This window comes from Rosa rugosa, chromosome 7, assembly GCF_958449725.1.
Source record: "Rosa rugosa chromosome 7, drRosRugo1.1, whole genome shotgun sequence".
NCBI classification, from domain to species: Eukaryota; Viridiplantae; Streptophyta; class Magnoliopsida; order Rosales; family Rosaceae; genus Rosa; species Rosa rugosa.
The window spans coordinates 25870233-25885838 of NC_084826.1; the positions used below are offsets into that span (position 1 = coordinate 25870233).

At 38.6% G+C, this 15606-nt stretch overlaps 1 protein-coding gene across 1 annotated transcript; it reads left to right on the plus strand.

The window, feature by feature from the left end:
* Window positions 1-11950: 11950 nt before the first annotated feature.
* Window positions 11951-15320, plus strand: LOC133721740 (uncharacterized). The gene is made up of 2 exons (XM_062148431.1): window positions 11951-12314; window positions 14082-15320. Exons 1-2 carry the CDS (start codon window positions 12212-12214, stop codon window positions 14897-14899), a joined length of 921 nt encoding a protein of 306 aa, XP_062004415.1. The 5' UTR covers window positions 11951-12211; the 3' UTR covers window positions 14900-15320.
* Window positions 15321-15606: the final 286 nt, after the last annotated feature.

Sequence of the window (15606 nt, forward strand, 5' to 3'; positions counted from 1 at the left end):
TTCCGTCGTATTTGTGGAATACCGACGTGGTAAACCTACAGGGCTTTGCCGTATTCAGAATGTCGTCGGTAAACGGAGACTTACCGACGTCTTTTGCGATTTCCGCCGCCAACTCTCGTGAGCCGGCACGCTTGCATGCATCAATCATCTTTTCCATCTTCTCGCGCCACGATTCGTTGCGCGCCCTCTTGGATTGGTCTAGACCGGTTCCGCCGTTCTGCCCCCCATTCGACGTGCCTCCCACCCCTTCGACGAGGGGTCCGCCAGAGATTCCCCCGATAACGCCGCTGGCGCCTGCGTTTGCTACCACGTTGTTGGTTTGGTGGGGATCGCCGATGGCGTCATCGTCTGATGAATCATTGTCAAGTTGTAGGAACCTTTCAAGTTTTCGTCGACGACGAGCCTCGCGGTCCTGCTTTTCCTTCCGAAATTGCTCAAGTTCCTACCTCAGTCTCTGCGTCTCGTCAGCTGGAGGCAAGTTCAGGTCGCTAATGGGGCTCGGGATGGACCCATACGGTGGCTGGTGGGGAGGAATTTCGTCACTACCAGTCCTCAGTGACAGAAATGGAATCCTATCAGGGGCAGCTCCCGCCATCACTTTTTAGGGATAAGTGTTTCCCACAGACGGCGCCACTTGTTGGTGTCGAAAAATTCCGTAGAGGAGTTTGACTCACCAATAAATGCGGACTGGAGCGGGAGCTGACCGGGAACAATCGAGAAGCTTCCTTTGAGCGTTGACCTGGAGTTTGACTGTCGGCTTGAGGAGAAGGGGGGTACCTGCAGAAAACCCTCTGATGCCTAAGTCAATACGTTTCTCAGTAGTGGAGTAGATAGAATTGGAATTCGATGATTTACCTCGACGTCGAGCAGCCTATTTATAGGTGTACTTTGGCGTGGGCTGCAACTAAACTTGCACAGCAAGTCGCAGTGACTTGAGCGGCACACCACCATTAAGGCCGTATTCACTCCTGCAATAACTATCACTTATTGGCGGCCATAATTGCCATATTGAATGTCGCATTTATCGTCGTATTTACTGCTGCCATTACTTTTCTTTAATTGCCTTGATTGTAGGGTCAAATTTGTTGACCACCCCCACACACCTCTATTTTGCGTAGTTGGGTGAAGAAATTGTTTGGTTCATACTAGCCTATAGCTAGGAGTGACCAAGTCAACTCTCCCCTCTCTTCCTTATCATCTCTTTTATATTTTTGTATACTTGACACACATTTACGCAAGAGTACGTATCATTGTCAAGATAGGCAATCATTAAGCTCAAAATTATCATACCACATGGATTAGTGGCTAACCCACAATGCTTGGGTAGTCGGAACTAAAGTCACTAAGCAAAGAAAAGAAAAATAAAAATACTAATCTAAGGCACCAAGCCTTAGCAATGCTCGGCTTTGGTTCTCACCAAAGCCTAAACAAAACTATGAGCTTAGTGATGGATATTTATAATTGGTCGAATTTGTCACTGAAAATTGTAAATTAAATTTCTAATAACTAAATTGCAAGAATTTAAATGAAAGTTTTAACTAACAACTAAATTAAATAAAGGAAATAAAAGTAACAAATAGAAATTAGGTCACTAGGGTATCCTCCTAGCCAAATTCAATGCACAAGTATGTTCCGACAATGGTCAAACAATTCCTAATGGCATCAAGAACTGTACCCAAGACTTTTCAAGGCTCATGGGTTAATAGATTTCTCATATGGTATTCCTACCCCGGATCAAGGGCCATAGAAATTCAATTGGGACAATCTAGAGCCTTGCTAGGGCCTCTAGTTGCCCTAAAAGGTGAAGAGTCCTAGAATCAAGGTTCTCAAGCTAGCTAATACGGCAATCGAAATTGGTATTGTAACTAACCATGTTCTAAACTAGTGTCCTAGCCATAAATTAGAGAGAAGATTAAGGGATAGTTTGGGATTGCTGTGACTTTTAAAAAAAACTGATGCTGCTGTGTTGTGAGAATAATCAGCTGTGGATTAAAACATTTTTGTGTTTGGTAAATAATATTTTTAAAATTGTTGTCAGTACATAAAACAATTTCAGAGTGTGTTTTGATCCACATCATCTTCTAAAAGCAACCTCTGGACTGCTTCTAAAATCTGCTGCCAGTGACCTATAACTTTCAATTAAAACTGTTTTTTATTTATTTACCAAACACAATAAAATCTAAAATTTTGAACAAAAACTGATTTTTTTTAAAAGCGAAGCAATCCCAAACGAGGCCTAAGCTCCCTAATTTGTTTTAGACATGCTCATCTACACATTCAAGAGTTAATCAAACTCCTAAGCATGCATCTAAGCTAAATAATATAGATTAGAATATATGTCAAACACAAAATTAAAAACTATTAAATCAAAACATATTTATTACATAAAATCCATGTTAGGGCTCAAACCCTAGTTTCCTAATGAATTACTCACAACCCATCAACAAATCAACAACAATATACATCAAATTACAATAAATTAAAGAGAGTAAGGTAAAGAGAAGTGAGAAGTTACAAGGGCAAGTCACGATTGTTATGGAGCAAATATAACAAGCCTTGAGGACGTGTGAAAAGAGAAAGGAAATGGAAGATATTGGTTGGGCTGCCCCTTTAAGTGGTGCGGCGCTGTTCCGTGTAGAAGGGAATGAATGAATATATAGGGCTACTGTGCGAGAGAGAGATTGAATGGGTGGCTCCAATTCGTCAAGAGAAAGAAAGATAAAGTTCTGGCTGGTATTCATAATGATCAAGTCAACTCTCAGCCATGTGTCAAAAAGTGATTAGCTAATGGGTTTTTTGTTTGAATTCCACGTGATGGCAGCAACCTTTCTTAATTGAAACCAAAGCTTAATTAAGTGTAAAGCTTAATTAAACTAATTAACGTCTAATTAAGTAAGGTGCTGCATGTTGCAATTTACATGCGCACAACATTTTGTATAGTAGGTTCCGCATTCTCGTTGACATTGATCTTGTTTGACTTCATCGTCCATCTTGTCCATTTACCAAAAACTCTTATTTGCACAATTTCGCACAATTTTCTCTCGATTTCCGTAATTCCTCTTATTTCCTACACAATAAATAAAAAATAGATTAATTACATTATAATTGGCTCAAGGATTAGCTTATTTCTAGAGTTTTAGATACAATTACATGCATATAAATGCTTGTAATCAATCTCTTGCTATATATATATATATATATATATATATATTTCCTTGAATAGACTCACTTTCCGATCGCATATCCACATCTCGATCGTTCAATTTTTAGGTCCTAATGTATAGATCACTTCTGCAAATTTTCAGCCAAATTGATGATCGTTAAGGCATTGAACTAGATTAAATCAATGAACGAACCGAATTTGTCCAACCTGAACCGTTTGTGTTCATAATTATAAATCACAGTTATGAATGCCTTAACGATCATCAATTTGGTTGAAAATTTGAGTAAAAAATAACTAGCATTGCTAGATGTTCTTACTCCTCCTATTGTTGCATTCGTGAAACAAGCCTACCACGTGCTTGCATTAAGAAGTAAGGACTCTTGTGTCGTTAACTTCTAATACCTTAGGACTCAGTCATGTGGAGATTGCTAATGCCCTTACCGAGGTGTTGGCACTTGACAACGATGAATTGGAATTCAAGTGAGGCTGGGGATGCTCTGGAAATAGTAGTAACTTGACTTCCCCGGCCTCCTTCCTAGAGTGATGTTATTAATGCTCTGCCTACTTCGACATCTACATCATCTCATACTTCGGAACCTAAGGTAAAGGTTAGGGTAATGGGATCATCTTTTAGTATTAGTTTGAGTTCTGAACATTATTGTCAAATGTCAATCGTTTGGAAGCCACCTTAAAGCTTCTTTAGTGTCTCGTATTACAATTAACTGTGTCAGCATGTAGTATTTATTTCATTGGTAGTAGTTGTCTTGACTTTATTTTGTTTTCTTTTAATTTTTTTTTTTTAGAAAATAAGAAAGAAAATGTAATGGATCAAAAACTGTTATTATAAAGAGATGATAGTAGGAGAGAAAGATGAGTTGCATGATCCTTTTTTATTTTTCTTAATAGTAATTTATTTTGTGATTATCATAATTATCCTCGTGATTTAATTGATCCTCAAAGTTTTTTAATTTTTAAGGGGCATCAAAGTAAAAAAAAAAATTGATTATGGTTGACAACACGGGTTTTCTTAGTAAAATTATAGATATAGAGGAAACAAAGACTCAAGGTGCTCTCACCCGAAAGAAAAGAGTGTTTTTGTTGTTATTTTTCATGCTTGAAATATTTTTCACTTTCATTTAAAGAAAAATGAAAAATAACTGTAAAAAACAGATAAACCTAAACCCAAAGATATATCATCAACTAAATAAACTCTAGCAGAGCGGCGTGCCGCCCTAGCTACAAGTTGTGCTTCTAGTTCGTCAGTCAACGACGTTATCTGGCTCCCCCTGGTTGTTGGTAACAGACAGATGGTGTTCAGAATACTTGTGTGGAACTGCAATGGAATCGTCAACAAATTTACTCGACGTAATCTGTTGGATGTGGTAAGGAAAGAACGACCCCGGTTGGTGTTTCTCTTAGAAACGTTGTGCACTAAGAAACATATTGATACCTTACGTATCAAGATAGGATTTGACAATGCTGTTGCGAAAGGAAAGGGCGAATTTAGTTAGGGTTTAGCTTTATTTTGGATAAACGATGTTCCTCTTCATCTTCATCACTTCTCTGCTAGGCATATTGATGCATGGATTGGGGCATCGGGGGACCTGGATCTTTGGAGATTCACGGGAATTTATGGTTATGTGTCGACGACTAGGCATAATATCACTTGGAACTTGATGAGATATTTGCACTCGGAGTCGGATTTTCCATGGCTTATTGTTGGGGATTCCAATGAGATACTATGCTCTCAAGAAAAAACTGGAGGAGCTTCAAGGAGGATCTCTCAGATGAATGAATTTCGTCAAGCGGTGGCTGACTGCTCCTTGAAAGATATGGGATACAGGGGTTGTCCTTTTACGTGGTGGGATCACCAAACAAAAGAGAGATTGGATAGGTGCCTGTGGTCAGCTTCCTTGCAAGCTATGTTCCCTTATTCTCGTACAATCATTTGAAGCTAGGAGCCTCTGATCATATGCCGTTATTGGTGGAATTAGGTAGGACACCCGGAGTGTCGAAACAGCGCTGGAGGAAAGGTTTCAAATTTGAGGAATTCTGCGCTAGACATGCAAAGTGTGATGAGGTGGTAACAAAGGGGTGGTCTTTACCTGCTACGGATGACCCTATGCGTCACGTCTATTTGAAAATCAAAGCTACAAGCCATTTCTTACAGACTTGGCAGCAGCGTATTTTTCAACATCGGAAAGAGGAGTTGCAAGTGGTGCAACAACGATTACAAACATTACTCAGTGCACCTTTCTTTGAGGCCCATGTTGAAGAGAAAAAAACTCTCGCTGCTTGGTATCATGAATTACAAACAATGGAGGATATGTATTGGAGGTAGAGGAGTAAGATGGATTGGTTGCGGGATGGAGACAGGAACACGACCTATTTTCGCCGTAGAGCATCCAATCGGAAGCAAAGAAACTCTATATATTGCTGGTTTAACAAACAGTGAAGGACAGTGGATTACAGCAGCTGATGGTATCGAAACTATTATCACAGACTATTATAACGAGTTGTTCACCTCCCAGGGTGTCAATGAGAAGGCTCTGAACATTATCCTGAATGCGTCCCTCATAAGGTTAGTGAGAGTATGAACAGCAGGTTGATGGCACCATACACAGATGAAGTTGTTAAAAAGGCAACGTTTCAAATGCACTCTTCAAAAGCACCTGGTCCAGATGGAATGTCACCTTTTTTCTATCAGAAACTGGAAGGCAGTTGGCCCAGATGTTTGTTTTGCTGTCAGAGAAGTTCTTAGCTCGGGGAATGTGCTTAGAGAGATAAATTATACTCATGTTACTCTCATTCCAAAAGTGGAGAATCCAGTGGATATGATGCAGTTAAGGCCTATCGCACTATACAATGTTATTTACAGAACCTGTTCCAAGGTGTTGGCTAACCGGTTGAAGAAGATATTGGGTGATGTTATCTCCCCTTTGCAGAGTGTTTTTGTTCCGGGCAGGCTTATCTCGCTAGTGGCAAATGAAGTAGCGCATCAAATGCATATCAATATAAGGGTAAGAGATGGAACTTTTGCTTTAAAATTGGACATTAGCAAAGCATATGATCGATTGGAATGAGAATTTTTGCGTTAGATGCTATTGAAGCTAGTCTTTGTGTCTGCATGGGTGGAGATGGTAATGTCTTATTTGACAACAGTTAGATACTCTTTCAATGTGAATAGAGAACCGCATGGTTATGTAGTGCCCTCTCGTGGTATTAGACAGGGAGACCCTCTCTCCCCATATCTGTACGTTTATACTTTGTGCAGAAGGATAGCCGTCTTTGATTTCTTTTTTTGTGCAACAGTCTTGGTTGCAAGGAGTAAAACTAGCTCCCACATCCCCAATCATCCATCACCACCTTTTTGCAGATGATAGTTTTTTTGTTTGGTATGGCAACTACTGAGGAATGTCAACAATTCAGAAACATTCTCTACACGTATGAAGTTACATCAGGGCAGCAAATTAATTTGCATAAAAACAGTGTAGCCTTTTCGAAGAATGTCAGAATGCAAGAGCAGGAAGTGTTGGCTTCTATTTTGGGGGTGCAGAGAGTGGACAAGCATGAAAGATATCTTGGTCTACCTATACACGTTGGTAGGTCAAAAACTGAAGCATTCGATTATTTGAAGGAAAGATTGTCAAAGAAAGTGATAAGTTGGAGGTCCAAATTACTCAGTGGTGGTGGAAAAGAAATTCTTATCAAGGCTGTAGCTCAAGCAGTTCCAATGTATGCGATGAATTGCTATCTCTTACCTCAAGTTTTATGTTATGATCGATATTCATCAATTGTGCGCCCAATTTTGGTGGGGAGACATAGATTCAAAGAAAAAAATTCATTGGCAATCTGGGGAGCGTCTATGTACACCAAAGAATGAAGGAGGTATGAGTTTTAAGGATTTGCATTTTTTTTAACTTAGCAATGCTTGCTAAACAGAGATGGCGCTTGTTGAAGAATCCATCTTCTCTACTGCTTCATTGTGTAAAGCTCTGTATTTTCTGAAAGTGTCTTTTTGGGAGGCCGAGTTAGGGTCACAACCATCATTTCCATGGTGGAGCATTTTGGAAGCAAGGCAGGTATTGCAAATAGGTACTAGGAGGATGGTAGGCAACGGGGCTGATATTAGAATTTGGGAACATAAGTGGTTGCCAACTGAGAGATATGCAAGCAACCTGTGGTCAGTTCAACCGGTTAATGGACCACATTATGTTTTGGAGCTCATTGGTCTTCCTTCTGCTACGTGGAATGAGGCAGTGCTTACCCAACTCTTCTCTCCTCAAGAGATTAGTTTGATTAAAAAGATTCCCTTAAGTCGTAGTCTTCCAGCAGATAGATTGGCATGGCATCCACATAAGAAGGGTATCTTCACCACTAATAGTGCCTATTATGTAGCTCGAGACATTGCTCTTAATCAGGTATCAATCCCTCCCCCCCCTCGAATGGGTTCCAACGGTTATGGAAGACTATTTGGAAGGCCAAAGTGCCAAGGAAAGTGGCTATCAATGTTTGGAGGGATTGTCAGAAGAACAATTCTTAGGTTCACCCCTAGGGTGAATGAGCATATTCACCCTCTCTTCCGATTAACGCATAATAACTTTATAATTTTCTAATTCAACCATTCATGTTATATAATATAATACAAAGATTAGCTCTGTAAAAAATCAATCAAAGTGAAAACCTTTTAGTTATTCATTTCTATGAAATACATGGACGGTTCATCATAATAGTAATAAGTGTTGTTAGAACCATCCATTTATTTGATTCAATTAAATAATTAAACAATTTCTGATTCGATTGATTTTTTACAGAGATGATCTTTAAAGGATAATTTAGGATATAGACCGTTGGATTGTAAATTTATTAAGTAAAAATATGTTAATTGACAACGGGGGTAAATATGCTCATTCACCCTAAGGGTGAACCTAAGAATTATTCTTGTCAGAATATCTTACCTACGAGAGAGAGACTACTTACTCGAGGTTATGAAGGAGATACTTCGTGTGTTCTATGTTTTAGTCGATTGCCAGGTCGCACGAGAACTATTGGGGTTAGTTTCTTTACAATTGTCTCTTCCATGAACTCCAATCTTTGTTTTTAAAGAATGGATGCTAGAATGTGCTACTCGCCTTTCTTTATCTCAATTTGAGAAGTTTATGATGTTCCTATAGGCCTTTTGGAGTAATCGAAATGCTGCATTATGGGAGGAGAAACCTAGGTTACCAGCAGATATTGCAATCACCACGTTGGGCTGGTTTGAAGAATATAAGTTAGTACATGCTTCTACGATACCAGGAGTTCAAAGGGTTCCCAGGTGGATTGCTCCTGAGGCTGACGTCCTTAAGTGCAATGTAGATGGTGGTTATAATTATGATAGCTTGAGAGGTGGTTTGGGTTTCGTCATCAGGGATCACAATGGAGAGTTGAGGGCAGCTGGGTCCCGGCCTATACCAACAGCATCTTCAGCGTTTCAAGTCGAGCTAATGGCTAATGGCACTTCAAGCTGCAGTACAGTTCGCTATCTCCCTTCATTAATTATGAGCGGGTGCATTTTGAGTCCGACAGTTTGCAGTTGGTCCAAGCAATAGTATCTCAAGAAGAAGATGCTTCGGTGCTAGATAACGTAGTAGAAGAGATTAGAAGTTTGTTCTTGAACTCTCCTAACTTTTCATTATCACATATCGATCGTCGAGCAAATAGTGTAGCTCATACACTTGCTCACATGGCCTTACATTCAGATGTATCTCACTCTTAATACTTGTATGCTCCTGACTTCATTAAGGATGCCCTTTTGAGCAATTTCAATAGCTAGTTGAATGAAATTCTTTTAGTTAAAAAAAAAATTGAAAAATAACCGTAAAACAATATTTATTTTCCCAAATCCAAGAAACGTTACCAAATATTAATCTAGCTAACCACTAGGGATAGTGAGGTGGTAGAAGGCTAGGTCCCAGTCTGGAACCCCCAGGTTTGGCTTTCGAATCCCCATAAGGCCTTGGTGGCCAGCTGGATTTATCTGGCGATGCAGTGGATTAGTCTGGCTTTGCTGGAATACCCTGCATGGGTGCGTGTGTCACTAACTTACTAACGCTGACCTCCCCCGATCAAAAAAAAAGATTAATCTAGCTAGTGGCCACTTTTAATGCTAGATCGGTCAGTTACTTGCTTTAGAACTTCAACGCTCTGAAAATCAGGGAATGCCTACATCAGACCAGTGCAGTGGAGTCTATTTTGGTTTACAAGTCATCAAGTTTCAAGTGCCATGCAGATCCATACGAATTAGATAGAGAGGACCGTTACTACTTGTGCGTCATTGTTGCTTAATTCACTGAAACTATATGGTCTAGCAATCACTGTATTCAATGCATTCAAATCTTACTTAATATGTATAACTGACTCCTATTTAAAATTGGCTTTTTCTCTTTCATTTCTTACCATTTGTTATCAATGCCATTAGATTAGTATCATTTTTGTTTTAATTGGTACATCTGAACTTAACTATAAGCGCATTCAATAATTGTTAAGATATATATATGTGCATTTTTATATGAGTAATGCTAGACATCCCAAATTTTTATACAAAAATGGATTACCAAATGATGTGGCACACACCATCTCATCACTATCATTACGGAATTTCAATGACATGAATTTGTTTATTTAATTAAAAACACAATTGAAAAAATATTTTGTATACAAATTATGGAAAAAAAAAATTTACAAACCCTAATCTTTTGACATATTTACATGTGAAGAAGAAGCAATCTGCCATTAGTACTGCAGCAGCTCTCTTCTGATGACTCATTTGAAATCCTCTCTCATGTCTTCTCTCTTGCTCCATTGGTCAAGACTAAAAAGACTTGGGAAGGTTTTGACTTTCAAAAAACTCATGATTCCATGAAAACAAGAAATGAAATTGTTTCAGTGGTAGAAACGGGGTTGTCGTAAGAGCTTCCACCTCCGAGATCCGTACCTGCCAACCATGAACAGAGGTCAGAGGGAAGACCGGGCTAGCTGGCCTTCGACCCTCCGATGCCTAAGTCAGATACATATAAGAATGTACACTAGGTAGGAGTAAATGGAGAGTGGTGGCTTACCTTGAATGAGTGGAGAGACATGTATTTATAGTGTGGGGATAAGCTTGTCACCCCTTTGTTTCCAATGTGGGACTAGGTGTCGCCTACCCGATACCATTAGTGTATGGTATCGGCATCATTTTAAGTAGCTAGTGAGCCTTGTGCTTCCGATATTTGTGCCTAGGCGGTATATATACCAACAGAAATTGCAATATTAAGGAGAGGAGATTGAAAGTCCTCCATGTTCTTATTTTCATATCCTAATTTTCTAGAGAGAGAGAAAGAGAGATAAAACACCAACCAATCATGGATTAATTTGCCATTAACATAGAAACTCATACATAAAAAATTTTCCAATTCTCAATTTTTCGTTTGGCCTTCCCATAACGATGGATTAGTTTTTGTTCTGATATTTTGATCTGGGCATCGAGGTTGCTAGAAGCAAGAATGAAGAATGTGCGTCTATTCATTTTTTTTTATTTGCTATTTTTGTTTAATTGTGATTTTTGTTTAATATTAATTGTGATTTTGTTTAGCTAGATTAGTATCATTTTTGTTTTAATTGGTACATCTGAATTTAACTATAAGAGCATTCAATAATTGTTGAGATATATGTACATTTTTATATATAAGATAAGATTGCCTAAAGCAAGTTTCGAGTTTAAATTCTCATCTCTCAATAAAAAAACCAATGATAGCATTTACAGTATAAATATGAGGATGAGTACTCTATCGATATATCTATGAACCTCGTGACAACAAATATGTAGTGTAAATAAATTACGAATAAAAGAAGTATACACCTAATTGCCTTTTCTATTCTTGTAAGTTACTACTAGTGTCCGTTGCTATTCTTTCCGATCTCTACATATTTCACCGCTCCACCGAAAATTCCCTTTGCCTCTACCGTATCCAACTTGTTAGTTTCCACCGCTCGTTTAGGGTTGAGCCTTGATATTTGACAGCGGACTTAAAACGCCACCTACATACGTGTGCAATGAGTAACATGTACTACGAAAAACTATTGACCCTGAGCATCTTCTAACTTTATTTTTCGTTGGCTCATATGTTTTGTTGAGATCATGTCACAAGCTAGCCTAAGATTCTAAGGAATATGTGTGCAAGTAGATATGCTTCTTCTAGAAAAAAAAAAAAAAAAATTATGGACATGTGTAATTCAATTACACTCTTCTTTGACGCATAAATTTTTTTAAACAATGCAAACCACTTAAAGGAAAGAAAATTTTTCGGCCGGTACATAAGGAAAATAAACTTTCTAAAACACTAGAATAGTACAATGAATGTAATTATCTCAAGCACCATATTTGCATCAATTCTCTGCGACAACTTTATAGCCCTAATAGTTAAAAATCATAATCTCATAATCCAATTCAAATACAAATGTTTAGAAATGTTTAGAAAGTGGATTAATTTTGTATTGTCATCCAATAGTTTGGCATTACCTACCTGGTTGGTACATAAATACGCATGATTTCCATGGACGCGTTACACAATGTGACGTATGGTTCAAACCCGAAACTGTACTTGGCTCCCAACTGCTTTTGTCACCCTCTGGACCGCCACAGTCGTCGTCGTCATAAAAATGGGAAGTGCGAAGCTATTTTAGTAAATAAATCTGAAAGCCAGGGGGCTTTGAGTAACGTACCAAAACCAATAGGCAAATACCAGGGGCCTTTTTAAGGAAGCAAAGATCAAAACGACGACAGTTCTAAAACCTCGGAGTTACTTTCTTTGATGATACATATATTATATTCCAACGAGTCTCTCTCTCACTTTCTATCTGATCTCCCTCTAACAAGTTAATTTACAGACCCTTGTGCTGGAAACTCAAAACCCTTTTCTCATTTTTGGTCTTGCTTTTTTTTGGTTTCTGCTTAGAACTCAGAAAGCAATCTTGGGTGGGTTTTAATTTGGTTCTGGGTGTCTTGGGTTCCCTTTGCTTTTGATTATGGGCAGTTGGGGAAGACAGCAACAACAGCAGCGGGGTGATACTTATCATCAACGAGGTTCCTGGACTAAATTTCAGAACAGAAAGCCACCGCAACATGATGGTATAATTTTTTTTTTTCATCTAATTATTTTAAATTTAAGTTGTTGCAGGAGCACTAGTTTGTGATCCTTTGTAAACTCTAAAGATTAATGCTTTTCTTGAGAGGGTTTTTGGTTCAGGAAAAAGGGTTCTCCTTTGATTTTCATATGCATGGCTGTCGCCTCTAATTCTGTTTAGAATTTTTTGATCTTGCATTTTCTTGAGCGGCTAAGTTAGGTTTTAGTCTTGTTTTGCTTGTTTTGGGAATTCTGGAATTGCATGCAACCGGATTTTGTATTGTAGTTTTGTTTTTCTTTAGGCTTCGATTGTTTCTACAGAAAATTGTTTCGTTGAAAATGTTTTTGTATCCCTTCTGGAGAATGTGTAATATTCTTTCTTTGTTATTGCTTAGATGGGTAGGATATCTAATCTTTGATTGAGGGGTTATAAATCAAACAACAAAGAAACCTCATTGTCTGGGAGGAAAATAATTTCGAGAAATCTCTGTTCTTCTCGGTGCTTCTGTCCCCCCATTGAAGTCTTGATCTTCTTTGTATTCCACTGTTGAGTCTTATTCAACACATACCAATAGCATTTTGTTCTCTCTAAACTCTGTGCAAAAGCAAGAAGTTATCCTGCAAGTTAAATTCTGCATGGCTAATCTAAGATGAGGAGCAATAGTGGTTTTGTTACTTCCCCCTCCCAACTGTTAGGATGTCATCCCCTGGAGCTAAATCATGTAGGCATAATCATCTACTTAAAGGTTTTAGAGTTCGGTAGCATTCCTGCTCTTGCTCGTGTGTAAGTGTCATTCTCCGTTTGTGGAAGGGGACTGTATTGCTCTTTGATATAAAAGTTTGTTTTAAAACATTTACTTGCAATCATGCAAGCTAGGACTTTATGGTGTTCTTTGCTTTGATGGATAGCCTGTTTGAATACTTCATACGTTAGAGAATATCTGTATATCGGTACATTTAATTGCAAAAGATATTGTTCTGTCAGGGTCTGGTACATTTTTGCTGGTGCAGTTAGTAAGCATGTGTGGCTGGAACTGCAGTTTGTCGTTAGTCTTTTCTTAATAAGTTCATATATTTGATACTTGTTCCCTTAAAAAGGTTTTATATATTATTGTGAGAGTTTCAATTTTGAATAACAAGTAGTTTTTATATTTAGCTTTTGTTAAATTGAGTAATAGCATTTTAGTTTCCAAATAAGGTTCGTGTGGATTTAATCTGTTGAGCCATAATTGTATTACTTTGTACCAGTTTTGAGTTTCCCTCATCTTTCCAATAATTCTGCCTAACCTGTCTAAGATTTAAATGTTCTGCCAATTATTGGATGGTTGCCGTTTCAATATTCTTCTTGCTTGTTTGACTATCAAGTGTCGCCAAATGTTTAATGCGGACAAGTGTGGATGCAGATTTGGGAAATGTGTGCAAGTGTCCAGGAAAGAAAAATGTGAATATGATTCAGAAATCTGGATCCGCCAAAACTTTTCTTTAGCGGTTAGATTTGTGTTGTCGTTTTCAACTATTCTATTGGATTTTCCTCTACGTACTTTATAGCATTATGTTGCAAGGTTTTGTCGCATTTGCATGTCTGTAATCATTGTTGCATCTCTTTCTCTTCGTTGTATCAATATTTCCTTCTCTGTGGTTGTTTATTGAATCATCTTCTCTCTTTCCGGTAGTTCTATCTTTGTAGATTTCTGTTGAGCTGTTTGACCTAATTTAGATATTCTCTTGGTGCATGATGGCTGATCTACAATCTGCTTGTTTTTCTTTTCCAGATAGTTGGCAGTTCAGCGTGCCTTCCTGGGAAAAGAAGTTTTGTACGTCGGTGGGCTCAGTTCCATGGAAAAAGCTCTTAGATACAAAGAGGTGTATGTATCTTTATGAAAATATTGTTCAATGGAATGATTCTGCAGGTGAAGAGGCATTCCAAAATGCAAAAAACCGTTTTTGGGCAAAGATTAACGGTCTTCCCTGCAACATATCGTTGCCTGATCCTGATATTTATATTGATGAAATAGACTGGAACTCCAGCATTGATCCTGAACTGATTTTGGACTTGGAAAGGGAACCTAAACCCTCCGATGATGAAACCAAAGGAGAGGGTGTTATTGTTGGTCATCCACTCCTTTTGAATCAGTCATTTTCATGCACTGGATGGGGGGATGCTGAGGATGACTTCAAAAAAGATGCCAGCAGAGATGCTGAACACTGGGGTCCTGGAGGGAATGCAGATAATAAAGAAAACCCTTGGGAACCTGTCTCCGATCAGAATAAAGAAGCAGTAGGAGGATGGGGAAGTGGTTGCAATAAGTGGGAGAATAACGATAACACAAGTGATTGGAATACCCATTTTGATGATCCTCATAAGAAAATGGATTGGAAAAGAGCTGATCGAGTTTATTGGGGAAATGTTGATGCAAGGAACAGAGCGAATAATGGTGGTGCAAGTTGGAACAACTCAAGAAATAGGACCTCGAGATTTCAGGGTGATTATTATCAGAAAGATCGAGGGTGGAGGAATGGAGGAAGAAGGAATAGAGATAATGTTGGTTATCAACGCAGTGGAACTTGGAATGATTGTCAGCAAGTCTGAAAGTTCATGTAGTTGGGCGGAAATTCATGGAGTTGGGAGGAACCGGGTCTGTGAGTGTTGGTTGTCTGAGTTTTGATGGTATGTGTGCTAGTGTTTTTTGTATTCTTTTGCTGTCCTCCGTAGGACAGAAAGTAAATAATAAGGTTTATGACCTTGGCAGAGTCGAACCAATTCAATTGGAATTGGTTCAGTTTGTATGTGTAGCATTACTATAAGTCTATAATAATATATGTTGAACAAGACTTGCCTGAGGCCTCTCTAATTGTGGGAGTGCGAGTATGTTAGTAGAGATGTGTTGTATATAATGATCGGAATATGAAACTTCAAGAGGGACCGTGGTAATGTGTTAGGATATGGACCAGATCAGCTTCTATTTGGAATGGTTCCATCAGATCCAGTTTATGATAGACAACTTCATATCTGACAGATTCTTTTTCTTCTTTGTTTTGGGTTTTTGGGTGAGAAACATGACGCAGTTATCTCTGATCACTAAGAACTAGTACATTCACGGACAATTACAGTAGAAAGAAAAGCTGGAAGGACATCAGTCCAAGAGTATTGCCGAGTATGCACTAAAGCTTGAAGTGCAGCCGAGTGAGAAGTCGTATTTGCTTTGCTGCAATGCATGACGGGAAACTTGAGCCTGGGCAAGTTTGTGGACGAGACAAGATCGTCATATATTCTCAGCAGAGAAGTTTGACGTTGTG

Bases quoted from the DNA above. Each gene is read 5' to 3' on its own strand.
- LOC133721740 (XM_062148431.1), top strand. From the start codon at position 12,212: ATGGGCAGTTGGGGAAGACAGCAACAACAGCAGCGGGGTGATACTTAT. The intron at 12,315-14,081 runs GTATAATTTTTT...TTTCTTTTCCAG, and splicing joins AAAGCCACCGCAACATGATG to ATAGTTGGCAGTTCAGCGTG.